General features: G+C 43.9%; 1 protein-coding gene across 4 annotated transcripts; it reads right to left on the minus strand.

Moving 5' to 3' along the window:
* Positions 1-3,925: 3,925 nt before the first annotated feature.
* ERLIN2 (ER lipid raft associated 2) lies at positions 3,926-26,945 on the minus strand. 4 transcript variants are annotated; one of them, XM_020786141.3, is made up of 12 exons: positions 26,603-26,945; positions 21,324-21,445; positions 20,385-20,466; positions 19,284-19,330; positions 14,995-15,056; positions 13,199-13,324; positions 12,675-12,748; positions 11,129-11,187; positions 9,066-9,157; positions 8,357-8,446; positions 5,644-5,723; positions 3,926-4,884 (listed from the first exon to the last, which is right to left on the minus strand). In XM_020786141.3, exons 1-12 carry the CDS (start codon positions 26,939-26,941, stop codon positions 4,696-4,698), a joined length of 1,362 nt encoding a protein of 453 aa, XP_020641800.3. In that variant the 5' UTR covers positions 26,942-26,945; the 3' UTR covers positions 3,926-4,695. The 4 variants fall into 4 exon arrangements, with proteins under 4 accessions (XP_020641800.3, XP_020641802.1, XP_072835210.1 ...); XM_020786143.3 differs by lacking the exon at positions 26,603-26,945 and adding an exon at positions 25,942-26,221; XM_072979109.2 differs by lacking the exon at positions 26,603-26,945 and adding an exon at positions 25,138-25,236.
* Between the last annotated feature and the right edge of the window lie 319 nt (positions 26,946-27,264).

Genomic DNA, 27,264 nt, shown 5'->3' on the forward strand with positions numbered 1-27,264 from the left:
CTGTTATATTTCTTTGTTAATCCAGTTAAATTCAAAGTAGGCACAGGTAACAACGGTCAACTTTTTAGAAGATGGCAGTTGACTACCTCTCAGCCGTGAATCACTTCAAACTGCCAGATGAGAACTTGCATGACTGAATGCTCTCCCATTTTTTTAAATAACTTCTTATGTATAAATCTAGGACATCAGGGGAAGGGTACCAACCTAGCCTGTTCGTTGACCTGCTAGGTTTCTGTGGGAAGCAACGTTTATTTAATATGGAAGAGCGGTAAATCAAATGACCCTTTTCCTAGTCTGAAGTTATCAAATGGCACATCTTCTTAGAAAAACAATCAGGACCAGAACCTTTGGTTCTCTAGATATTGTTTGTCTACAAATCTGCATTTTCTAGGCACTGGTCATGCACACTGGAGTTGATGGAGGGCATGTAGGGGACCAAAGGGTTCCCACTTATGCTGTAGTATTAAGTCCAGATTGCAGTACACTTTTATCCTAAACACAAATGCAGGAGAGAATATTTTCCTTACTTTTCTAAACAAAGGCCTTCTTATACATCATACTAATATAAACTCATTCACTTTAATTGTAAAAGCTCCCAAGAAATACTGTATATTTTCACCATTAAAGGACCCCCACCCACTCAGGCAGAATCAAGAGTGCAGAATTTTTTCAGTACAAAGGAATCTGGGGTTGTTAGCTCTTTGAAGACAAAGGTAAGAAAGGGGGGAAAGGCAAGGGAAGTACACATTTGTAATGTGGGAACCGTCAGGAATAAATATAAGGCACATACGGCAAATTGTCTTGAGCCTGCCACCCATTTGTGGGCTGGAAGCTCACTGTTCCCATTTTACAAAGATGAATACCGGTGGGTGTTTTTGCTTCATTGCTCAACTGGCATGTTGAAAAATGTGAATGCTAATGACTTCATAAAAGTCATACTGTGGTTGTACTGTACTCAGATGCCCCAGGCCACCTTTTAAGAATAAAGAGCCTACTAAAAGGACCACATTCCCATATTCTGCGACATTAGCAACCACATCAGCAGGTGGTCCCATGGGACACCACACTTAATCAGAAATTATTACAGACTGTTTGCAGAAAAAGCAGAAGTCCAGAAAGCAAGAAACAGAATCCGCACAAACTTTTGTTATGCCTTTTGTTCTGAATAGACATAGCAAGTTTAAAGCAGGAGCCAAATAATCCAGAAGCCCTATCCAACACTGAAGCAGAGAATCTAGCAAGATGATACTTTTCTTGCTTTGATGTTGCTCTGTACTGATCAGGAGGTGGAAGACAGCAAAGAGCTTGAAGTGACCAAAGTAGAATGGGTACTCTGAGAGTCATGACTTAAAACTCTTCTGCATCTTGGCTCTTCTTACACAAGATATTAAAGGTTCTCAGTCTAGGCTACAATTTTGCAAGCTGCAAAATCCGGTGCCAGTGTCATTTTTAGTACCTTGCAAGGAGAAAACCATGTCAATATTGGGGCTGCTTGTTGACATCGAACTGGCAGCAACATTTCCAAACACCTATTTCTTAGCTGGTTAAGCAAGAGGTTCACACCCGGCAAGAAAGAAAGTCTTTGTTATCAGATATTGTGGTAGCTCTCTTGTGTAGCTGATCAATTATGTATAATAGGATTTATCACTTTCCAAGGGTAACCTGAATATCCATGTGCATAAGTGCTTAGAGGACAGAACATGCCACATGCTTAATGTGGCTTCTGAAAGAAAGTGAGGAACCCCATTGGCCTATAGAACACATGGTTACAGGGAAGATCAACCTTAGATGGTTGCTGACAGAGCAAGGAAAATGTTCACTTTCTTATCTGTCATGTAGCAAGTCATTTCTAGAGCAAAGGTACACCTTCCAAATTTCTAAAATGCAGTTTTCCCTTCACCATTAGGATGATGCTATTTATAGTCTAGTACCTGTAGAGCAGGGGTCTCAACCTCAATTTACCTGGGGGGCTGCTGGAGGCAGAGTCTGGGTGAGGCTGGGCCGCATCAGATTTTCCGCCAAGCGGAGCAAGAGCCCAAGGAAGCCGCCCAGGAGTTTCCTTAGCCCGGCTGGGGCTCCAAGGAGGAGGAGGAGGAAGAGGAGCGCACGAGCCCTCGCCGCTAGCCACGCCCCTCTCCGGCTTCACTACCACCACCACCACCACCAGCAGGATGAAGAAGCGGAAAAGGGAGTGCCTGCGACTGCCTAGCCCGGGGGGGGGGGGGAAGGCATGACATAAAATTTAAAAAAATTCTCACAGAATCGCCTTTCCAAAGGAGAAAAGCCCCATCGGTACCTGCGAAATAAAACAGAACGGGGTGGGCCTCCCACAGGTGTGCACACACACGCACATACACACACGGAGGTCCGGCAACCTTCCTCTGAGGGCCCCCCTCAAAAAAGGCTCACTCAGCAGCAGCAGCTACCCCCACCACGACAGAGGAGCAATGTGCTCCTTCTTGGTGGGAAGGGATGCATCTTCCCAGTGGTCCTCATTCCTGAGGAAAGTACTGTAGGAGAGACCTCGCTTTGCAAGGTGAGCCCAGGCAGCCTCCAGAGCAGAGGCGGCCGAAGCAGGACGAGGAGGAGGAAGCACCGCTGGGTGCTGAGGCAGCCGCTGGCCGGGCTGGTGCTGGGGGTGCCGAGAGAGAAAGAGAGCCAGAGAGCTGCTTCCCTGGAAGAGGCAGCAGCGACGGTAGCTGCTGTTGGTGGCTTGGAGGTGCTCTTCGAGGAGGGGCCGAGAGCAAGCTCCGCTCTCAGGCATTGTGCGGCGGCGGTGGCGGCTTGGCCGCCCGGGGAAAAGGGCCAGCAGCGCAGACAGATGGGCTGGCGGGCAGGCTGCAGCTCCGGATGGAGGGTGCAAGAGGCGCTGTCTTGGGGCAGAGCCGGTGAGCAAGGCGAGGCTTTTTTTTACTCCTGACAGCAGAGGACGCATGGGTGATTCGGGGGGGCAGGCAAGGCGGGGCCCACAAACTATCATCCGGCGGGCTGCAAATGGCCCCCAGGCCGCATGTTTGAGACTCCTGCTGTAGAGGGTACCTGGTTTAGGAAGACTGTGCTAACGGAAGAATGCCAGAGTAACTCGTTTGACATTTAGAGTGTGACTGACAGTACCACTTAAGAAATGGTGTGCTAACGTTGGAAGGACTTGGACATGCAGAGAACCTGTCCTGCCTCAATCCACAAAGACTCTCGCTGGCACCTAAAAATCAACATGTTCATTTGGCCTGAGGTTCTGTGGACTTTAGTCCAGACTTCAGATACATTTGAAGAAACAAGATCAAGTCCATGGAAATCCGAGCCAAATAAAACTTGCTAATGTTTACAGTGCCACAAAACTAGTTAGCGTTTTAGCTGCACTGGACAAACAATCCCCAAACATTTTCTCATACACATCACTAAGGCTCTACTTCAGAAAGCCAATTTACAAGAAGCACTGGAACCAGCCCCATATAATGACATCCGCCAATGGAAATGTTGGGAGGAAGCAGGAGTGGGATTCCACAGCCTGAAACCCAACAAATGCCTTCCTGCTAGGAAAACAGTGCAACACTGGATTTGGCACATTTCTACCCATGAAACAGAGGGAACATCAGAGACCCTGGATGCTGGCTTTGTTTCAAACACACCTGTACAATGTGTGGTTTGTCAAGCTTAAAATACACCGATTTGTCTAGCATTTGGCAGGGCCTACTTGAGTCTTCAAACACAATTAGATGTCTGGTGGGCTATATTCAACTTGGTGAGTTACTAATATGCAGATCTGGTCTAGAAAAAGCGCTATAGTCTAGAAGCATCAGGAGCTCCCCTTTTTCCAGAACAGGTCCTGTGATTGTCCCCATCAGCACCTGTAGGAGAAGAGGGACTTCAAGGCTCAGATGTGCTCTGTGGATGCATCTCAAAATAAGCACCATTTGGACACGTCTTTAGTGTGTTGATATTTAATTTAGATATTTAATCTAAATCATCATGCCAAGTCTGGAATTTGTAGTGTTTTTTTTTTTTAGAAATCCAAAATGTAGCACCTCTACTACACGTGGGGTAGGACAAGCCTCCATGCTACAGGGGAAATCCAGCAACTGGATGAGATTCACATGAATCCAAGGAGAATTCAAGGACAGCATGTGGTGGTTACCTGGCTTATGTGCATATTATCCAAGATGGGCTTTTTTTGCAAATACTCAAAACCGACTTTAAAAAAGGAAGAATAAGGACAAGAAAACACACTTGTTTCATTCCTGAAATTTGCTAGGTAAGATACTTGTTATCCATCATCTACTGGACTTTACCTGTAGCATATGCACAACGAAAAGGGATAGTATGCTTTCTACCAAGAGAAGTCCCCTCCTTCTCCAGTTGTTAAAAAAATTCAATGAAACCGAATGTGCTTAATTGACGGAAGTGGTTACAGAGCCAGTCACGGGAATGCTGCAGATTCTAGCAAGATTCATGGTTGCTTTCTCCATCTGCACAAGGGCAAACACGACAGTGAATCTGACTGCTGAGAAATAAGAAGTCAGGAAGCCACACTGCTGACGTGCTTCCAAGCCTGCCTTTTCAAGACAAATGGGGTAGGGGTTGGGGTTCTGCCTGGCTTTTCTCCAGCATTGTAGAAAAGAGAAATCCAACTGAGAAGAAGCATCAGTTCCATTCATCTACATGAAGATCAAACTGTCGCTTTGCCTTGATTTGGGTTCACAAATCCTCCCCTGCTCCTAGCCAGTTTTCATCTCTCAACTCCTCAGTGGGTCCTTCTGAAGATTTTGAGGAAGTCCCAGCGTGGTCCATAAACATGTTGGGAATATCTTTGCCAAAATAGATCTTGCTGTTGGAGGCAATTGCTTTGTACTTCATCAACTGCAAGTATTCTGGCGTCAATTTTAGCTGTGGGAAAATAAGAACATTAGGAAGCCAGTGGTAGGAATGCTACCAAACTGCTTAAAGATGGGTCCTAAGAGACTGAAAACAATGCATATACACAAATATAAAAAACAGCCGCTTGTGTATGAGTGCTGGGGTTGCTACACAAAATGCATGAAAAATACAATGTTTAAAACTTCAGGTTAGCTGTTCCAAGTGGCTGTTCATAAAGGGAGAGCCGTTCCCACACCTTCCCACTAGAGATGGGCTCTTAATGACAGGACCTTCTCGGGGCCAAATACAATGGCACAGAACAGCATAAACAGCTACATGATTAACTAGATAACATTTTATGTATGTATGTATGTATGTATGTATGTATGTATGTATGTATGTATGTATGTATGTATGTATGTATGTATGTATGTATGTATGTATGTATGTATGTATGTATGTATGTATGTATGTATGTAATTAATTAATTAATTAATTAATTAATTAATTTATATGCCGCCCACACTACCCAAAGGTGCTTCTTTCTATATGAGAAGGAATGGCTCTCACAAAGGCATTTGCCAGCAGTGAATTTGAATATTTGTTAAGTATAATTAAAAACACACTGTTGCTCGTTTAATCAAAGTCAGTTTTTTTTAAAAAAGAACCCTCAGCAAACATGGGTAACTGGAGGATTCTGGGTGTTGTCCAGCCTCCTCAACGGACCCACCCCAAAACGTTTCCAAGTGTGGTCTAAGACACGGATCATACAATAGGAATTTTCCTTACCTTGTTGGCTTCTGCTACCTTCACGGCAGTGTAACACTCAGCGTCTGCTTTTGCCTTCTCTCTAGCAAGGAAAGCAGCATCTGCAAAAAGGAAGGAAAAAGAAGATTTTCATACCCTGGAAAGTCACAAATTTCTCTGGAAAACCTGACAGGAAAAAAAGAGCCTATACTTTTGAAAAAGCAAACCAATCGCAGAATATCCTTCAAAACTGCAGCCCAAGTTTTGCAACTGCTAGTTCAGTTCCCCGCTTCTGAGTAATTAGAGGAGACGACTAGGGATTGCCAAATACTGATGGACAATAAGAGGAGGACCAGAAAGAAGACAGGAAGCAGCACAGAGCATAGTGCTGGTGCCACCAGGATTATATCCACCTCCACTTAGTCACAGCAATGCAAACCAAGCCTATCCATTTAAGCCACATAGTTCGACAACTTTCATAATTCCCTGCTATGACAGCCAATGGGTAGCTCAGAACACACTGCCATTAAAAATCCTATTTTCTCACCATAAACAAGGCAGGCAAGAAGTATGTTATTTGAAAATACAGTGGTGCCTCGCTTAATGATTACCTCGTTAAATGACAAATCCGCTTGACGATTAGGTTTTTGCGATCACTTTTGTAATCGCAAAACAATGTTCTAATGGGAAAAAATGCTTTATGATTGGTTCCCTGCTTCAGTAACCTATTTTTTGCTTTATGACGATCAAAACAGCTGATCGTCGGGTTTCCAAAATGGCCGCCCACTGTGCAAAATGGCTCCCCACTTGTTTAATGTCGTTTTGGATTTTCAACACCTAGAGTTCCCCAAGAACTCGCCAGGCAGGATTATGGGAGTTCCCGCCCACAGACATGCATCTACATTTCACTCACCTGTAATAGGCCTCTCTTCCAGAATGTCTCGGGCCTACTTCCTGCACAAAAATCTGGCCCAAATGTTTCACTTTCAATACGGTCTACAGTATTTCAATACACCATAGAGATGCACTTATTCACTAAGCATCAAAATCCTTTGCCACTGCTGCTGCTGAAAGCTCCAATGTATAAATCCCAATTTATACTGGAAGTCTTGCAAAATAGCTTTCCTTTCAAAAAAAGGATAAAGCCTGAATTTTCACCTACCAATCCCTGGAGTTTGTGCTCATGTTGCTTCAAAATGTAACAGTCAAGCTAGGAAGTCATTTCTATTCATGTACCAGACAGGAGGGCACCTCCAACCCGTGCCAATAGCTGAGACCACGCAAGATTCAAGACATGCATCACAATTGTCTTACCAGAGAAACGAGGGCAGCTTGGGACAAAGCTAGGACGGCAGGACCTCCTCGACCCCTATGGGGCAGTGGTTACATCGAGGACCTGGCACTCTTGAGTTCAGCTGGGAAAACCTTAATGAGAGAGCTATGACCTGGACACTCACGAAAGGCCTCCTCAGTGAGTCAGATGCTACATGCTTTGATGGGAGCCTATAATGAACCTGACCAGATTGAGATCCATGCAGCTCTTGGGCAGTTTCTTCGAGGTGTGGAAATTTGCCAAAAAGCAGGAGTGACAAAGAGGAGAGGAAGTCCTCTTGTCAATGTCACAAGATCACGGAAAACCCGAATGGCAGTGGCTGCTTCTGCAGCCACAGTGGCAACCCCTCTATAGCTCAAGGCAAGAGCTCAGCAGCTGAAGACACACTTCACGTGCAAAAAATCCTAGACTGCATTTCTCAGATTGCAATGTCTAAACCCCAACAAAGAGCCACCCACCAGTCAGTGAAGATAAAAATGAGTTAGTCGGGCTAAGTCTGTGTGGGCAACTTTGACGGTTCTGCAAGCCACATTTATGCCACTCTAGGAACAACCAGAACACCTGGTAGCCCACATTCAATTTCAGGTGGGTTTTCTTTTTGGGGGCAGGGTGGGGGGGGAAGATGGACAATCAGGGGGCATCCATCTGTTCTATTGCAAAACCACGACTTCTGGAAGCTTCCAGGAGCAGCAAACAATGTTATCCAGCTTTGTCCCCAGTCTGGGGTCATCGCGGGCCATAAAAATATGTGGCCCTTATCCTACATTTTGCCAGTTCCTGGACTAAATGGTTTAACTTGATGTAAGGCAGTGCCCTATATTTCAGTTTGGTCAGGGCCAAGTGGGGCTCCCAAAAGCTTTTAATCCTAGAGAGCCTCAGAACCTAAAACTGGGTGGGTGGGGATGGGGTTGGGGATAGGAACCTAGTCTGAATTATTATTTCCAGTGCAAGATCTGGTTTATGGCGCTGTAACTTTGCAGCAACAGGACTTTGTCTTCCATCTTACAAGTTAATCTGCACACTGGGGACAATGACTACAGGTCTGATTTTTGAACTACAGTAAGACCTTGGTATCCATCCGCAGGGGACTGGTTCCAAGTCCCCACAGCAGATCCCCAAAAAACCATGGAAGTAGCAAATACTATACACTGCACGATCTCTGGCCAGTTCTGGTAGATACACACTAGAAATACTCACAAATACAAATTTCTGGGTTTTTTAATTGGCTATTTCCAGGCCACGGATAGTGATTCTGCGGAGGTGGGTGGGTCCTATTGTAATTACTTCTTTCCCTAATTTTGCACTACCTAATCCTAAAGAAGAGTTTCGGAGATCTGAAAGTTTACCATGCTTTTGACATCCAGTACTAAACCACAAATTCAGCCAGATGGACAGAAGAGTGCAAAGTGAAGTGCTGCTCACCTTCAATCTCGGAGATTCTCTTCTCAGTCTCTTTCTCCATCACCTTCTGTCCGTATGTTATTTCCGCCACCTGGGCAATTTTTTCTGCTTCTGTGTTGGGAAAAATAAAAAGACAACTGGAAATTCAATTATCACAGGAGCAAGCTAGCTCCACTGTCAGTAACACTCAAATTTCCTGGAACAATGATGCACCTGGGGAATTCATCAACCTCCATCCACAACACTCACGACTAGGACTGTAAATGTTTGCTAACCCTTACTTGCCATTCTTGAACACAGAACAAGATTTGCGAGACCGCCTCCCTTTACAAATGTAGACGCATTGTTCAAGTTATAATACACATTTTCTTCCAGAGCTGGGATATTGCCTTCTGGTGATTGGCCAATCTTTGGCAAGTCACTGCCTGTCTTTTAACAACTGCTGTTATTTTATGAGCAACTTGATCCTCTCAATCCAAACTCTTTCACCCTCTGCTGTGATGTGCTCATTTTGGCAGGTTATTTGCTGTGTGGGCCTGAAAAGGGCTCCCCTTACTACTTCAGGTGACGTGCATAAATTCTTGGAGAAATCTTTCTTTCATCAACAATTATTTCATCATTGTTTTTTCACTTGTGAACATCTGCCTCATAATTACCACCTGACCGCAACTGCATTCTCTCATGGCTCTGAAAAAATATTCATACGAAGGAGCAAAGACTGCACACAGACCTATGAGAGCTTTCTTGCGTTCTGTCTCGGCCTCCTTCTCCACCACCTTCTGCTTCTGAGCTGCGATCAACAGCTTTGTTTTCTCACTCTCCCTAAAGGGACGAAAACAAGCATGTAGGTAATGCATTGACATAAAATCCAATGCTCCCAAAGATACACCAGTTGGCAAGATCTTGACAATGTAATAATACATCCTTAAAATGTTTCACAGATAGCATTTCACTCCGGTAAGATTGGCAAAAATGTCAAAAAGGATCAGCAATATTTGTTAGAAATGTAAAAAAAATCCAGGGACTTATTATCATGTATGTTGGTCATGCAAAAAAGCACACACAAAAAATTGGTTACAGGTTTGGGAAATGTCACAAGATTTTGTTCAGCAAAAATTAAGTTTTAAACCTGAAATGTTGTTATTGAATATAATGCCAGAGATTATTGATAATAAAATATAGTCTACTGTAGAAATACCAACAATGGAGGAACTACTAAAGAAGCTACTGGATACTGCAGAACTAGATATGCTTTCAGAAGCAATACAAGTTCAACAGAGACACTTTGTAAAGAAAAGCTGGAATATGATACATAATTGGGCTCAGAAACAGGCAGGAACTTAGGGGAAGAAATAGTCATGGCAAACCAGTGCTCACAAGAACCCTTTGGTGATATTAGATGACCAGACGATGGCGAAATCTCTGATCCATATACAGCCGTGCCCCGCTTAACTATTACCCTGTATAATGACGAATCCGCTTCAAGACAATTTTTTGCAATCGCAATTCTGATCGCAAAACGATGTTTTAATGGTTTTTTTCCGCTTTGCGACGATTGGTTCCCTGCTTCGAGAAATGATTCTTCGCATTACGATGATCAAAACAGCTGATCGTCGGATTTTCAAAATGGCCGCCGGCTGCTCAAAATGGCTCCCTGCTGTTTTTAGGAGGCATTTTTTGCAAGACAGGCACCCGAAAATGGCCGCCATATGGAGGATCTTTGCTGGACGAGCAGGTATTCAGCCCATTGGAACGCACTGAATGGTTCTCAATGCATTTCAATTGGCTTTTTTATTTTGCTTTACCACGTTTTCGCTCTACAGCGATTTCACTGGAATGAATTAACGTTGTCAAGCGAGGCACCACTGTATGTAATATGAATGTTCAGCTTTGTTCTTTGTTATTTAGGTCATTTTTGCTAGGTCTTATTATTATTGTTCTGTTTTGTATATATATAAGTAGCAATAATAATAATAATAATAATAATAATAATAATAATAATAATAATAATAATAATAATAATAATAATAATAATAATAATAATAATAATAATAAGACAATGTAATAAAAAAAGTAGGCAAACTTCATCTCTGCTAATCTTCTTTATACTTTTTAAAATTAGAACTCCATGATCCACCAAAACCACTCAGAATTTAAAATCAGAATGCCAGAGCACACTGAGAGCCAAAGAATTTGTTTTCAGTTCCAGAACTGAACTTACAGTCTTTGTAAGCAGATCCCTGATTGCCCTATGCTTGCTTTAGATCAGCAACCACATTTACATGAAAAAAGTCATGTTGCTACTGTTAACCAGCCATGAGACAGAAACCTTTGCGGAACTACTGCAAATCCCCCAGAAAACCTGACAACCACTAGCTTCTGACCTAACCTCTCAGCCCTGCTTTTGAGGACGTGGCCTTCCAAGTATAACTGGATTAATGCCCCTATACATTACTGGCTGTGCTGGTTGTAGCCCAAGATTCATGTTCTCCCACCCTGCCTTTGGGTTCTGTTTCCAGATACCACAGCAACTTATTCTTTGCCTAAGAAGACACATTAACAGTTCACTAGTCACTCCCGGTTGCATCTTGAGAGATTTAAAAACAAGAACAGAATGCTGGACTGTGCTGGGCATAGCTGCAGAGTTTCTGAGGTTACTGTGGTTACCAGGGCTCATTAAAAACAGTGAGCATGAGAATGCCAAATATACCCAGCTAAGCATGCCCAAGATGTAATGTAAAGACATACAAAACTATCAAATGGGAAGCAAAAGAAAGAGCTCCTAGTACTTACATGAGTTCATAATTCCTCCGAATTGTTTCTGGGATATTTGGCTTTGTAACTCGGACTGCCTAGACAAAAAGAAAGCAAGGATTATGAGGAAGCTGGTTCATGACTGCTACATATTCAGCACAATGAACAGAGACAATATTATTTATTTTATTTATTTATTTGCAAGACCTTTTAGCCGCGCCATTAACAATGGTCTCTGAGCGGCGTACAACAATATTAAAACTTTAAAAACATTAAAACCATTAAAAATAGGCAATATTGTAATAACACCCTTGTGATCAGGGTTAAAATCCTTTACTCCTTTCGATGCATTTGTCTGTAAAGGAGGCGACGGTAGCCCAAAATCTTCCTGCGAAACAGGTTTATTATCTAAGAAGTTATCAGTCTCAAACATGTTTACATTATTCGGTTCCGCTTTTAACAACAAATCGTACTTCTTAACTTCCATCAAACCAGGTAACTCTCCTTGCAACAAAAGAGGAGATGAACTCTTAACTCTAGGTGTCCATTTCTGCCTAGTGCCCGAGGCATCTGGCATATTGTCTGCCAGGGCTACGGTTGTGGACGGAACACCCAGCTCGCCTGCGGTTCCCGTACTTTCTTTCCCCGGTTCTATCTCAGAGGGGGTCTGAAAGGACTGAGCACACAGGATCTCCCAGTTGGCACCATACATCTCCTCTGTTCTTTGATTTGTTCTTCCCTCCTTACCCAAGCTTTGTATTCTTTCTTCCTTTTCCTTTCCTCTGTCTTGCCCCAATAGGGTGGTTCTCTATAGGTTTGTTTTTTCCATTCTTTCTCAGCATATTCTCTGGGCACTCGAAACTCTACCCATTCCCGTGTCCAGGGATCTTCTTGTATCAAATCTACCAAGTCTTCTCTCTTATATCCTCCTCAGCCCAACACACCTCTCCCTTTTCCTCTTTCCGACTGCTCTCTCCCTCCTTCTTCCCCTTTTCTATCCTCCCCTTTCCCTGCCAAATTAGCGTCCCCTAGTGCTTCTGTACTTATTTCCAGTTGCTTTAACCCCCTTTCAATGATCTCTGCCTCTTCTTCTGCTCTGCTGGTATGGGAGACGGACGGTACACCCTGGAGAGTATCCCTGGGGTTACTCTCATCCTCAAAACCCTATATTAAAAATAGCCATTAAAACATTAATATTACAGGTCACACTAGAATTTATTTATTAAGATATTTATATACTACTTCCCATCAACAAAGTTTGGGTTGACGACAGATGATACAGCCATCTAACACAATCAACAGATTTTAAAGCAATTTAAAACAACTTAGAACAACATTTAAGTCCCAGCAGAACCCCCCACAATCTAGTCAAGTGATACTCTCTAATTCCCAAAGGCTCTGACAAAGAGCTAGGCTCAATAAAGTCAAGGAAAGCTGATCCAGTCTAAAGCAGCAGAGGAGAGCCCGGCTATTCATTGAGAGAAAATGCAGATGGTCTCTCCGAACCCAGCCAGCATCCTCACATTCCTCTGCCCAGATCCGGACTAGTCTTGTTCCTGTAATATTTCATGACCTTCTTGGTTACCTGAATGATTAGTCCTGGTGCCATGCCTGTCAAATCCTGCTGGAGTGCCAGTTTTAAGTTTTCATCAATCTGATCTGGTAAGGTATGAAATGAAGAGTTAGTTTAAAAAGAGGGTGTAGCTTTAAGGGGATTAGCCATATTGACCAAGGTATCATATGTGCTTTTAAGGTGAGGGGCCTTTTCACTAACCCTCAACTAAGAAAGGCCACAAGAGATAAGATTAGGCAATGCAGTAAACTGTTCTTAAAACTTTCCAAAATGAAGGTCTGCAGTTATTTAGATGAATAAATGCCTCCTTGCAGTGAAGAAAGTGGACATGTAGCCCCATTCAACAATTAGAAAAGAAGAAGGATACTACAGTGATCTTCTCAGTGGTTTACTCAGCATCGAAATCCTCAAGGCACCCACCACTCAAATGACTTTGTTTAGGAGGAGTCATAATGAAATCCACAAGTCCCACTCAAGGACCGCCTCTATAGTCAATCAAGCACATCATACTGGATGTAAGTAATCAAGGTGCTCACCAAACAATTCGATATAGACTTCTTGGAGCGTGTGGACGCTGCAGAATTGGTTGAGCTCATGGTGGATCTTGTTGAAGATAAGGGCCTTGTCATAGTCGGCAGTGTAGTTCTTCACTATGTCATACACTAGTCCGAAAAAGAGAAAATGGCATTAGAAGGCTTCGATCACTCGTATATACCAGTCACAACAACTGTGTTTTAGTGTATTATTGCTATTATCCTGGTTAGGAGCAACAACGGGGGCGAATTCTTACTTCATTTTTTATAAAAATTGATCAAAATTTCCAAATCTTCAATAATAGCTTTATTGTTGTTGTTCAGTCGTTAAGTCGTGTCTGACTCTTTGTGACCCCATGGACCAGGGCACACCAGGCCCTCCTGTCTTCCACTGCCTCCCAGAGTTTGGTCAAAGTCATGTTGGTCGCTTCAATGACACTGTCCAACCATCTCATCCCCTGTCGTCCCCTTCTCCTCTTGCCTTCACACTTTCCCAACATCAGGGTCTTTTCCAGGGAGTCTTCTCTTCTCATCAGATGCCCAAAGTCTTGGAGCCCCAGCTTCAGGATCTGTCCTTCAGGGTTGATTTCCTTCAGAATGGATAGCAAAGCGTGCTGCTTATATACCGCCCCATAGCTCTTCAAGCACTCTTTGGGTGGTTTACAAGTTAATTGTGCAGGCTACACATTGCACCCCCCGCGAGCTGGGTACTCATTTTACCGACCTCGGAAGGATAGAAGGCTGAGTCAACCTTGAGCTGGCTACCTGGGATTGAACCCCAGGTCAGGGGACTCTCAAGAGTCTCCTCCAGCACCACAATTCAAAAGCATCAATTCTTTGGCAACCAGCCTTCTTTATGGTTCAGCTCTCATTTCCATTGCTTTATATTCACAATGAAAGGAGCTTGACCTTTCGAAAATTCCAATGCACAAGAAATCAGAATTGTCGTATTTGTCCACCCAGTACCATGCCTTGAAAGTACAGAAATCTTATGCTACATGTACCGTATATTCAAACATAGTTAATAATGGTGTGCCATCAAGCCAATTCTGACCTTTCCAGGGTAGAAACTGCTCAGAAGTTATTTACTAGTCCCTTCTTCTGGGGGAATCCTGAGACTGTGCAGTTTGCCCAAGGCCACACAAACTGGTTCTTCTGAGAGGCACAGCAGGGAATTGCATTCACAACCTCTAGCTCCACAGCCAGGTACCTAATTCACAGAGCTATCCAGCAGCTCTATATTCAAGCATGTTATTCCTGAATTACGGCTGCCACCTTTCCTTCCCAATGTGGTTCTTATCTTTAATATCAATATGGCTGGCACAGACAACAAACACAGTCATGTCCATGCCAGCTATACCTACTGAATCTGGCTGATTGCAGATAGGAGAACATTTTATTTGTTTCTTTTCAAAGAACGTAACAAAGATCACAGGTTGTTCCACATCTGACTTGGAAACAATGTCTAATGTAAAAATATGAATGTGCAGGAAAGTAAAGCTGATAGACTGACCATCCCTAGTTAAGAGCAAAAAAACTGTAGGCAGTTCAGAAAATGCTTGGGCGACTGCCTATTATGTGCCTCCAAACTCTAGGAGACAGGTGAGCAAGGATCGCTAATCTAAGTCTATTTACTTGCTATAGATTTATCATGCCTGCCGTATCTAATAGGCAACACTTTAATACCATTGTGATTGTTGTGTGTATTCTCTGCAGTAAGCGATGCCCACAGTTTTTCTGCATATTCACTTGTGCCAACACTCCAAAAGGGAAAGCACAGGTCAGCGAATTTAACTCACCGGCACTTTGGATTAGGAAATTCACCACCTCTATTCGGTCAAAATAGATCATCACCCCGCCACTATACAAAGAAAGAGAGAGAAAAGGTAATTGTTTGACTGAATGCAGAAATAAAAGATATCACAGGCATTCTTGGGATAACCACAACCCAGGCACTCAAGCAAAATGAAGCTCATGGGAAATACAAAACAGACAGAAGTCTCTGTTATGGGATCACAGCTTCCTAGTAAGAGGCAGCATAGTGCTGGCCACACAGAATAGGATGTGTGCCCAACATTGTACATATTTTTTCCAGAAGCACAGCAAAAAGGATTCTGCAAGTAAAATCAAAACGTGGGGTGCCCCAAACAAAAAATTATAACCACGAAACTGGAGATCAGATCAGCACCAAATTTCGCATGGATGTAGGAGAGTCTACTCATGCTCTGTGCCGAATTTGGGGGTGTTTGGGCAAAGGGTTTTTGAGTTGTGATTTTTATTTAAAAAAGCAACACTGTTTTATCTCTGTGCACAAGCATGCAACTTTTAGTTACAGCCAATTGAAAAGAGATGAAAAACCTGGATAAGACAAACTTTGCATACAGGGAAAACCTCAGTTTTAACCTCTTTTTTTATTCACAGGAGTTTGGCCATTTGTGGCTCTACTTCAGGCCCTTTAATTACTGCTTTTTAACACCCAAAACTTCCAAAATCGCTCCTTTTTCAAAAAAAAAAAATCATTGCTGAGAATTTCAAAGGAACTATTTGCATAGTATAGCAATCTGGCCAATCGGAATGTGTCTCCAGTCCGCCCACAAAGGGAAGGTCTCTGTCACTTTTAATTCTGACATGGCCTTCAGTGTGAAAGGAAGGGCAATGTCTTTCTTTTTTAAAAAAAATTCAAAAAGCTAAGGGACATACTTTGGAAAACATGTACACAACATATCCATAAAGGTTTTGGTCCAATACTTTTTCTTCCTCAGCTTGTCTAACTCAAAAAAAGATATATGAAACTGGAGCATAGCTTTCCAGTCCGCTGCACCAGGCCACAAAATTCTGGACAGCCTCTTTCAGGTTTTTCATGTGTATGTGAAACAGTAAAGGGGATCATGGAACCCTGAGACACTCCACAGGTCAAGGTGTTGAACAGGAGTCCCCCAGCACCGCTACCATTCACAAAGTTAAACCACGCAAGGGAAAATCCCAGAAGCTGACTCCTTTTCTTCCATCAGTTAACCACTTATCACCCAAACATAAAACAACTGTCAAGACTGTTTTTCAACAAGTGTGAATGGCAGTGAGCAGAAGAGAGTATCCTGTAGAGACCCCCTTCACTGCTGCCATGGGTGTTGTCAACATTCCAGCTGCCCTTTGCTATGTAAAGCTTGGCATTCTTTTTTCTGCTGGCAACATGGGCAAGATACTGTGCAGCAATATTGGGCCATCTCCTAGCTTTCTGAATCCTGGGTACAGAAGCACAATATTCCACATTCATAAACCTGAGGGTTTTTTTAAAAAAAGAATTGAATAGTTTCTTGTTTTCAAGCAGAGATGGACAATATCGATCCCCTTCCCTGCCCATTGTCAGCTCCTGTCGGCATTTGTTAAAACAGCAAGATTAAGAGATGACAGGAGCTGCCATCCAACATCATCAGGAAGGCCACACATTCCCCAAACCTTGCTTTAAAGTGAATCATCAACCCTTCATGGAGGACATTCCAAGATGGAAAGATAGCGTACAGACTGTACAGAAAATCTGCGGCCTTGCAAATGTTGGCAGACCTCAATTTCCACAGTTTCTTATTATTTGCCATGTTCTTTGGGGCTGCTTGGAACTGCTTTCAAACAACACCAGGTCACTCCTCGCAGTAACATAAACATAAATATTCTTTTCTGCAGGATGCACAGAGTTTCATAAGGTGATCATAACAAACTATAAAATCATATTTTGATAACAATAATCTTAGAATGGCAGAGCTGGAAGGGACCCTGTGGATTATCAAGTCCAGCCCCGATCAAGGAGGCACACATGAAGGTTCACTGCCTGGCTGTTCTGAGAACAAGGAACTGACACCTACACATTTCACAAGTTTCCTGAATGACATGACATCCAATTGCTACTTTAAAGTTTCCTAGGAACAACACTACATTCAGAATAAAGTTCAGTGAAAGTTTTTAATTAGTTTCCTAAACCACAAGCTAGTAATCCTCCCTGGAAAGCATGAAAGTAAAGAGATCATACTGATCTGGGATAAATATTTGATTGGAACATCATCCAAAGAACTATTCTGAGAAATCATTTTAAGGTCATTTCAGAAGCATTTGTTTTGATTTAAAAGTTCCTTGTTATATTGGTTATGTAAAGAGGTTTATAGGAAAGAATCCAGGGAACAGCCCAAGTAACATTGATCTACATGTAACTGTTCTAAGATAAATTTCAGGGAGATATACAAGACAAAGCAAAACACAAAAGCTAAAAACCAAAAATATTATTGAACTGTAAAAACTAGCCGTCATATTTTAATGTGAGCATCATGTTTCAAGGAGAGGGGATAAAAGGGACTAACAGTGTATATCACAGCTCATTCTAAGTAAAATGCATTCAAGCTTCCTATTCAAGTAATTGGACCAGACAAGCTGTATACCAGGAATTGACTAGGATTTGGGAGCCACGAGGTCACATAAATTGACCCTTAGTTGTCTACTGAGATTATGCAATCTCATTTCTCAGTATATTTTATGCAAAATTTTAGAACACAATTTTAGGAAATGTTTAAAGTGCAGCCAGTTATGCCATGTTGCAGATGAATAGAGTTTGCTATTTGATGCAGAGAATTTTATATTCCATTTGGGTAAAATACCCAGGCCTCTACCTCTTAGGGATGTAAATAGCTGTCTGAAAACACATGTGGGAAGAAAAGGACTAATCAGGACTTTCTATCACATTTAATTGTCCTCAGGTCTAAGATAATTTGAATATAAACACACCAATAAGCCTTTATTAATCTGCACCATTGATTTAAACCACCAAATTTGGCTTCTCAGGAGAGACAGCTGAGGTTCAGCTGTAGATAACTTAACTTAAAACTGAATTGCTATTTTCACCATGTTAATTCCAAAAGGAGATCTAAAGCCACCTTCAAAATGCACTCCTGGACGTCCTTCCGACTCTCTTACTACTCTCCCTGCAGACGACTCCACATCTGTAAATCAGGATATAGGACAAGACCTTTTTGACATGTTTCTGCTTAGGATGGCTGACATCTAATGAATACCTTGGTATCCAGTGCCAGCAAAACTGGGAGCATCCTCCCCTTGTCCTCCACCCCTCAAGGGGAGGTTCTAAAGGAGCACAGGGGCTGTGGAACAGATCACTAATTCTGACGGAAGCCGTGCTACCCAGTAACAGCAGGACCACTTTTTAACTCCATATGGCATAGAAGCACATTATGGGGTAATAACAGCAGCAGTACCCTATCTTGTCTGGACATAATAGGGAAGTCAGGAAAACCAAGATCATCCATACGTGAAGATTCCTTCAGCTCCTGAAAAAACTTGAGGGATGGGAAGCATGTGGTTTCCAGCCCCTGTCAGGCCTCACCCTGAGGCTGCTTCTATAACCACCAGCCCTCCCTCTGCGAGTAATGATTCACCATTTAAACAAATTGTCAGAGGCTTCTGTACTTTTTAGTTACCGTATTTGCCGGCGTATAAGATGACTAGGTGTATAAGATGACCCCCCAACATTTCCACTCAAAATATAGAGTGGACGGCTCTGCTTTGGCGCCGGCTGCCCAGGGCTCTGCCTGGGCCTGCCCTGGAAGTTCATGGCCGGCGACGAGGCCCGATGAGGAGGGGAAGCGGCCAGGCATGCGGCGGCAGCGGAGGAGGAGGGGAAGCGGCTCTCCGGTGGCGGGCTCTGGCCGCTCAGGCATGGCCAGTTCTGCTTCCCTCCCTCCGTCCAGACCGACCGCCTGCCTGCCCTCCTCCCCGACTGGCGTGGCTCTGCATCACTCACTCAACGGCGGTGGCTCCTTCCTGGCCCAACTGAAGTGCACCCGGCGTATAAGACACCCCCCCCCATTTGGAGGCATGTTTTTTGGGCCCAAAAGTCATCTTATACACTGGCAAATACGGTATTTATATTCACTTGTTTGCTTAAACCAAACTGGAAATGGATTTTCAGCTACTTCACTTTCTGTGTTTTACTTTGATTGAGGGGTTTGATGAGGTTCTCAGTCTTCCTAAGTTCACTCAGTGCAGAGTTAGAGCAAGGAGTTGTCAATTCAGTGATAAGACCACTGCTCACCTTGTGCCACAGGGAACATTTTTAACTTCATCTGTTTGTAAGGTTGTCTAGAAAAGAAAAGCAATAAGGACTGCATAAATGTCAGTGCTGCCAAAATAAGTAACATTTGTGCTTTACTATGGCAAACGCTTTGCTCCTTTGCCAAAACCCAGGGAAATACTCCAACCCACCTAAATCTGAATCCACTGAATATCTTAGTCTTATCAGAGCTGAAAATCAACCCCCTGCTTCCCTTTCCAAAGATGGCCCAATGAAAAAAACACAAGTCAAACTTGTTCGACATGCATACCGGATGCTGAATGAGGAAGATAAGGCTAGTTCTATCATAAATAAACCAGAAAGACTTCTCTGTAAACAGGTTTGGTGGTCTTTTTAAATTAGAAAAAAGCATAGAACGTGCAGATACCTGATATATCTAGTGCACGGCAATAGACAACACCATTTTAACAATAAGACCAGATTAACTGCTGCCAAATCTTGGGAAACCTTGCATTCACTCTCCCCTTTTAGAAAAGAAACACCTATTCCTTATAGTTACTGAGAAAGCATAAAACAATGTGATACTTTATGTGACTTTTCCCTCCATAGAATATGGCTACCACAGGAACGTGTTTTTGAAGTGTAGCTCCAATGAAACTATTATTATGTGGAGAGCCTAGGGTGTAAATCTACTCTTTCTTTAGGTGATGACAAAGCCCCCTAAAGCTTGTAGCAGAGTAAAGCACAAATTACACAGAGGAAGCACCCTACTCACAAACAGCACACCACAAAATTAGCCACTGCCACTATATTGTGAAGTCCAGTGCATAGATCATCCCAAAATAAAATCCAGGAAATTCTACCTAAACCTATCTATGGTGCTATATACCTATCTCAGGTTCAATTAACAGTCCACTGAATAATATTACAATATAAAATGCATGACACAGATGAATAGACAAATTTACTGGCTATAAATACACAGGAATAATATCCATCTGAAATGAGATACAGTATTTTCTGCAGCCAGGATCTGAACTAGATGATTGCAGAAGAAACCATTTAACGCTGCATGCCAGACTTAATAGAAACAGTTCATACAAGCATCATAAAAATACATACCTGTACTGATTTATAGGAGGTAATAAAGGGGAGCATAAGGTGGAAGCCAGGTCCACTTGTAGATGTCAGTAATGCCCCTCCCCTGAAGAAAACACAGAAAGAAAAAGGAGAAGAACAAAGTAAGATGTACTGTCAAAGTCTAAAAAATAAGCATTGATTTATCAATATACTAAGTTCTATTTGAAGACAGGCCAGGAAATTTGGAACCATCTGCTGGTTTAGAAGACTGACAATGAGGAACTGTTGGCAGGAGGAACATTTTTACTGGTTATTGTGCACGAGAAACACTATCCAAACTGTTACAGCATTTAAAATCCTGCATAGTTAGCTCAGTGGTTTAGACATCTGGCTGCAGAGCCAGGGGCTGGGAGTTTGATACCCACTATGCCACCTTGACAGGGGCTGGACCCAGTGATCCATAGGGTTTCTTCCAGCTCTGCAGTTCTAAGATGATTATTAGAATGCCTTGGGACCTCAATCTTCACAATAGCAGCTCACTAGTAGGCATCCTTCAGTCTCGAGAGACAATGGTCACGTGCTCTGTATGGAGGACTTGGAACAGCATCTGGTGTGGCTGAGAAGGCCAATTCGAGAGTGACCATCCCTTTCACACTGAAGAGAAATACAGTCTGTCTCTTCTCCAGCTCCCTGATTTTGCTGCTTTCGGGATCTAAATATATCCTGAGGACCAGGGTGCTTGAATGTGTTATTTGTTGCAAACTCTGCCAACCATGATTTGGAACAAGGATGGGGAATATCTGGTTCCATCTGTCCCTCCAGATGTGGTTGGACTGAAACTCCCATCAACACTTACCACTGTTTGTGCTCACAAGAGCTGATGAGATCTAGATATATCCTGAGGACCACGTGTTTCTTAGCCTTGATCTGGAGAACTGATGGAACAAAGCAACACGACTCATTCCAAGCATATGCACGTACCTGTAATAAACTCCAATGTGCCCTTCTTCTATCTTGTGTATTGCATAAAAAAGAGCAGCTGCTACCAGGCTGGCAGCCAGACCTGCTATGGCACCCAGCTGAGTCATCCCTGAGAGTATAACCTAATTGGGGGGGGGGAAGGAGGGGAAAAGAGAGGAAAAACACAACAGAGATAAGAAGATAACAATTAGTCTTTGAGTACTTTGAAGCTCTGTGTTACACCAGGGGCTTCATTCTGTAGCTTGGGGGACAGGATGTTCTTCTTCTAGGTCAAAAGTGAGATTAATTACAATTTCCTTGCATTATTGAGATTCACCTTGCCCAGCCTTTTTCTCAGCACCCTGAGGTCCTCTCACAAACAGAGCTGGAAAGAACTGCCTGGCCTGGCACCACGCTCAGCAGGCAATGCACAAGAACTACCCAGTCTTGGACATTCAGCTTTATGGCCCCACAGGATTGTTGCCCGAAGCTCCACAACTGTCTTACAGCATTTATCCCAAATAAGGTGAATGCCTGCTTCAAATTTGTCAACAGCCTTTTTTAAAGGTCATGCTTCTGCAGATCTAAGTAAGCTTCACAACAAACAGGCACTGCCAGATAAGAGCTCAGTACAATTCATGTCTTGAGACTTCCGCTGGTTAGGGGCAAGACTTGAACACAGCTCTACAACTTGCTATCTTCCCAATGGGCTGGAATCACCAGGACAAGCTGGGATTATGGAAGTTGTAGTATAGCACATCTGGAAGATGTTCATGTGAGGGAGTCTACTTTAGAGCACAACCTTTTTCTTTCGTCACCTCTGACTCATAAAAGTTTCTAAATTTGGGATATAATGCCTAGAAGTCTTGGGCATAGCTAGGGAATTGGGGAATTGCAATCCAGGGACATGTGGGGCTAGTTGCAAGATAGACAGAAATATGTGCACATCTGCATACTTTATCAATTCCACCAAACCTGAATTACTGGGAAGCAGGCTTTAAATCACAGCCTATCATTCTATGACATAAGTGAAACACCCTCACCAAAAGCCTACCAAAATAATTAGAAGAAAGCAGAAACAGGATAAGACACAGATAATTTTGCAAATTGTGAGCTGTATTATGTTTCCTGCAATTGTAACTATACAGCACCTGGTACTGAAAATCCCAGTCTCCTCAAACCACGCAATATAGGGCAAAACATTAAGAACGCTGCTCCAGAAGAGGCCTCCTGACAAGTGATGGACACAAATCAGGAAACTGGTGGTTTATGCTGGTTTGTGGTTAGCAATGGTTCATGTTTGGTTCTTCCGGTTTGTGCTGGGGGGGGGGCACCTGCTCCTGCTGCCTCTGTGGGCATCTTTGCAGGTGCAAGGGCAGTGGCTGGCTCCGGGCAGGAAAGTTGGGCCCACTGTCTCCGAGGATGGCAGCATTGGCAGGAGCAGGTAGGTAGACAATGGGGACAGTGGGAATCCCCTTTTACCAAACAAAGGGGAAAACGGTTCAGCATGTCATTTTGCTTTGTCAAAACAGGTTCCCTGAATGAGGTTGTGAACCAGTCTGGCTGATCATTTTTTCCAGTTCCTAGTTCAGTTCATGCCCATCTCCTGACATTTATGGGAAGTAGGAAAAAGCATCATGCCCTTATACAACCAAGTCCACTGTCAAAAGACTTTTGAGAGCTGGGTTGGGATTCAGCAGATGAAGATTGAACTCCACAAGGAGGGTCAGTAGGCGACATTTCACTAGCCACTCTTTCCCAGTCTGTCCTACCTCACAGGGCTGCTGAGAAGATAAAGTGAGGGAGCAGAGATTTCCCATTCCTATCAAGGGTCACCCAAATCTTAACTTTTGGAATTCTCTGTTCCAAAAGCATATATGGAACAACCAGCCGCAATATATAGTTATAGATCAATGTTTAGGAATCACTGGTCAATGCTTTCCAATCATTTGCCTTCTAGAGGACCTGAAATACAACTTCTGAAATCTCAGATCATGGATAATGCTGACTGGCACTTCTGGGAGTTGAAGTACAACAACATGCAGGCCCCCAGGGTTAAGAATAACTGCTATAGAGGACTCTTATCAGTCAAGCCAACCGCAATCAGGAAAAGCAACATAATTGATCAGAGAGTCCAGGACCACTCAAGCAAATCCATTAGAAGCAAATATAGGCAATCAACCAGCTTTCTGTAGCTCTTGCAGATCTTTTGTGCAGTGCCTGAAGGTACCTCCAGTTGCATCCCTGTTGAATTCCCCAGTGATGAGAATTAAGATTAAAAAGTGCAGGGTAAAACTCATACAATAAATCAGCGATTTCCAACCAGGTGATCTTGTACTGAAACTCCCACAATCCTGGTAAAGGCTTCTGGGAATTGCAGTCCGAGAATACCTGGGCTATCAAAGTTGGGAACTCCTGCAATAAGCGATGCTTCCCATGCAGAACATACTTCTCAGACCAGAAAACCAACAGAAGCAAGGTTAAGGCTGGGGAGAAGAGAGAGGATTTGTGGGTTTATTTGTCTAGGTACAGGGAAAGGGATGTGCTTGTTTTGGAAAGGGCTGAAGCTGTATTGTGTGTATATAACCTAACCTACCATCCACGGCCTTCTAAATCACTGCCTGCCTTTGTTACTGTCCACCTTCAATTCCTGCTCTCATGAAGAAAACAGTTAAGATAAAGAGATACAGTAGTAACTTTGGATTATATACAGGAGGAGTGAGGGGTGTATGGCCCTCCAGATGTTCTAGGGTCACAAGGCTGGCTGCAGTTTCCACAAATTGTGACCAGTTCTCCATTCAAACGGATGATTATCCTTGTGATTTCAACAACAGTTTCACAGGATTCAACTAGTAAATGCAAGTAAAATATGAGGAAAATGTATTTTTGGCACATGAGCTGGCAAATGAAATGAAAACCTCACAGTAACCCCTGGGGTTATATTCAGGAGTGCAATATCAGGATACCTAGCCATGGATGTCACTGGATCAGCCGTAGCCAACGCAGTTAGGGGAATGAGTGGCTCTTGAGGACAGCAGCGCAAGAGCCATTCCTTCCCCTTACCATATTAAAATAGTGGGAATGCTTAACTCCTCAAGAGATGTTTGTATGCACAAGAGTACCCACTCTGAAAAGCTCAGTAATTACTGCATGATTTCAGAACTCGGCAATTCAAATATGCAGGACCCATTTTGCTACAAAATGAGTGCTGCACAAAGGCATTTGAAGAAATATTAAACCACTACCAGAACTTTAGCACTTGTGTTAAAGTTCCCCGCTGGAGAAGTGACAATTCATAAAAAGTAAAAGGTTTTGGTTAAACAGTGGATGGACATGGATGTACAACCTGTAAAATCACTCGTGGTTGTCGGGCTGCTTGTCCCTCTGAATCCTAAAGATATTATTCTAACATACAAAGAAGGCGGCACTGCTGCAGTGGAGCACAGTATGCATGCAAATCATGCTAATGTGCTATTGTAAAATTGGATGTCTTGGCGTCTGACTAAAAAAGCCCACAAATATGCCTCTACACAATTCCTATACACTTGTGTGTAGAGGGATAAGATAAGAGTGTAATACAATGACATGGTGTCTCAGTATGATTTGGTTAAACTTCAGAATAAGTGATTTTGTTTGCTGATTGATATATGTCAGCAATGGGAAACACAAATTCTAGTCCATATTGAGCAACAAATGTGATTCCCAGTTGGGTATAGTGGATAGAGTAATGGTCTGGGACTTTAGAAAACAGAGTTTGAATACCCTTTTCAGACATGGAAAGTCATGGGGGAGGGGAGGGGAACTGGTAAAGACATTCCTTAAATATCTCATTTACCTTGAAAGCTCTGCTATAAGGCAGTTCCAACTTGATGGCACAGAACACACACACCTACTGTTAGCAAATCTACATGTCAAGGACAACAGTTCCTAACAGAAGCAGGTGCAACACATAATAGTCATTGGCCTACATCCTATGCCAATGATGCTCTCTTCTCCCCAGACCATAACTCCCAACAACTGCAAGTACTTGGGACTATCATACTAAGCTTCTTAACCACAGGTCTGTAAACAATGAACAAACAGTCTTAAGCACATCAAGTTCATTATGAGCTCCACACCTCCCAGGAGCTCACATAGCTGTAATCAATGGGTAGGGGGGGCGTGGAACCACCAGTATATTCTCTTCTACAACTGCCATGCCTCCTGCATGACAAACCAAAGCTTGCCACCATCCTCTCACCAAGCCTTTTCAGGAAATGGATCTTACTTTGGGTGTATGCACAATACAGCTCACTTGGGTCCCCCTCACAAACCGTATTGTATAGCTATTAATGACGAAGCGTACCTGGGGAAATGCAGATTCTAATCCGTATGGAGGCACAAAACAGACTTGCACCCATCACTCCCTTGTAACCTGACCTACCCCAAAAGATTCCTGTGAGGAGACAATAGCAGGGAGTGCCTGGTAAAAACTATTGTACTTTGATCTCATGGAAAGAAAAGCAAAACCTGCATGCATGTATTGCGGGCACACCCACCCACACAAACTAATAATGAAAGAGCAATCAGATTTTCGTAAATGGATATTTGCCCAAATCCAAGACTAATATTCAAACAACTTCTCCATCACGTATCTCACCAGACGATCCTATGCTGGTCACCTCACTTAAAGAAACACTCTTCTCTATGCTCTTAATCTGCCTCAAAAACGTGTTGTGAGGGGAATGGAGGAGCTACCCTGGAGTCCTTCGCTTCTTTTAAAAAAATCTCTCGAGTTCTGTCTTTTCTTTCTAAAAACAAAACCCCGAGACCGCAGTCCATCCCTTTGCTTCCACCTCGCGGCCCCTCCTCGGCACCCCCATCCCGCTCTTTCACGGGGAGACTCCCGAGGGGAAAAACAGAAAGAGCGGCGCGATGTATCACCCCCCCCCCAAGACACACGTGGACCTTTAGGGAAGGAAAAGGGAGAGCGAGGGGGCGGACGCGGCGAGGGGGGGCGGCGGCCGGTCCCCTCAGGAGGAGAAAGGCACCGTCTGGAATCAGGAGCACGTCCTCGCAAGGGAAGGGAAGCGACCCCCGTCGCCCCGAACGGAGCGACCAGGCCGGAGAGGAACGAGGAGCCCCGAGACTGGGAAGCTCCTTCTCGCTCTGACGGGGGGGGGAAGGGAGCTTTGCTGAAGGGAGGAAACCGCGCCTGGGCGGGAAGGGAAGAGGCCTGCCTGGAAGGGGGAGAGAGAGAGAGAGAGAGAGAAGGAGAGCGCAGCCGCCGAGCCGAGCCGAGCCCCGCCGGCGGCACTCACCGACGCCACCTGCGCCTCCCGCAGCCAACGACTCCTCCGCGACTTCCGGGTCGCCGCTGTGACGCCACCAGTGTGCGCCGATACACGGGCTGACCGCTTAGCCCCGCCCCGTCCCGGCCGGTCTTGCAGTTCCTCCACTGGCGCCGATAGAGGGCGCAAGGGAACCGCCGCAAGGCTCGCGTGTGGGTTTGGTTCTGTTTTCCCTAAGATTTCTCGCTGGGCGGAGCGCGGTGGGGCTCCGTTTTGAGAGTGGCGTCTGAATGGTGTGACGAAAGATTCGGAGAGACCCGGAGGCTTGCACATGAACCCTTTTCCTTCTCCTGCTCCAGGGCCATCCATGGAGTGTACACGCGTCGGTGGCGTGTCCTGGGGCTGAACAAAGTTTCCTAGGAAGCGGAGGACATTTTGGAGGACGGTGCCCGCAAAGGATCCTGGGAATTGCAGGGCAGGTCCCCCCCCCCCCCAAAAGGAGCTTTATGAAACTCCAGTTTGCCCGGATGCCCATGTCATCAATCTCTAGCTAAGACCAAGGTGGCAGTGGGTAGGAAAAGTGGCATTTGGCTGCTGTTTAAACCAGAATTGCAAGCCTGCTTTACACCACAATCTTCAGCTTGGGGGTAGCAGGGAAAATGCTGTTGCTAACCTTGGTTTCATCACCATCG

The sequence above is a fragment of the Pogona vitticeps genome, chromosome 8, assembly GCF_051106095.1.
Source record: "Pogona vitticeps strain Pit_001003342236 chromosome 8, PviZW2.1, whole genome shotgun sequence".
In the NCBI taxonomy this organism is placed as follows: Eukaryota; Metazoa; Chordata; class Lepidosauria; order Squamata; family Agamidae; genus Pogona; species Pogona vitticeps.

What these genes read in the sequence shown, in the direction of transcription:
- ERLIN2 (XM_020786141.3), bottom strand. Translation starts at nt 26,941, where the DNA reads ATGGATGGCCCTGGAGCAGGAGAAGGAAAAGGGTTCATGTGCAAGCCT. An exon ending in TTTCCTAATCCAAAGTGCCG is followed by an intron (nt 13,325 to 14,994) that starts GTGAGTTAAATT and finishes TTTTCGGACTAG; the next exon opens with TGTATGACATAGTGAAGAAC. An exon ending in CACCAGGACTAATCATTCAG is followed by an intron (nt 11,188 to 12,674) that starts GTAACCAAGAAG and finishes CTTTTTGTCTAG; the next exon opens with GCAGTCCGAGTTACAAAGCC.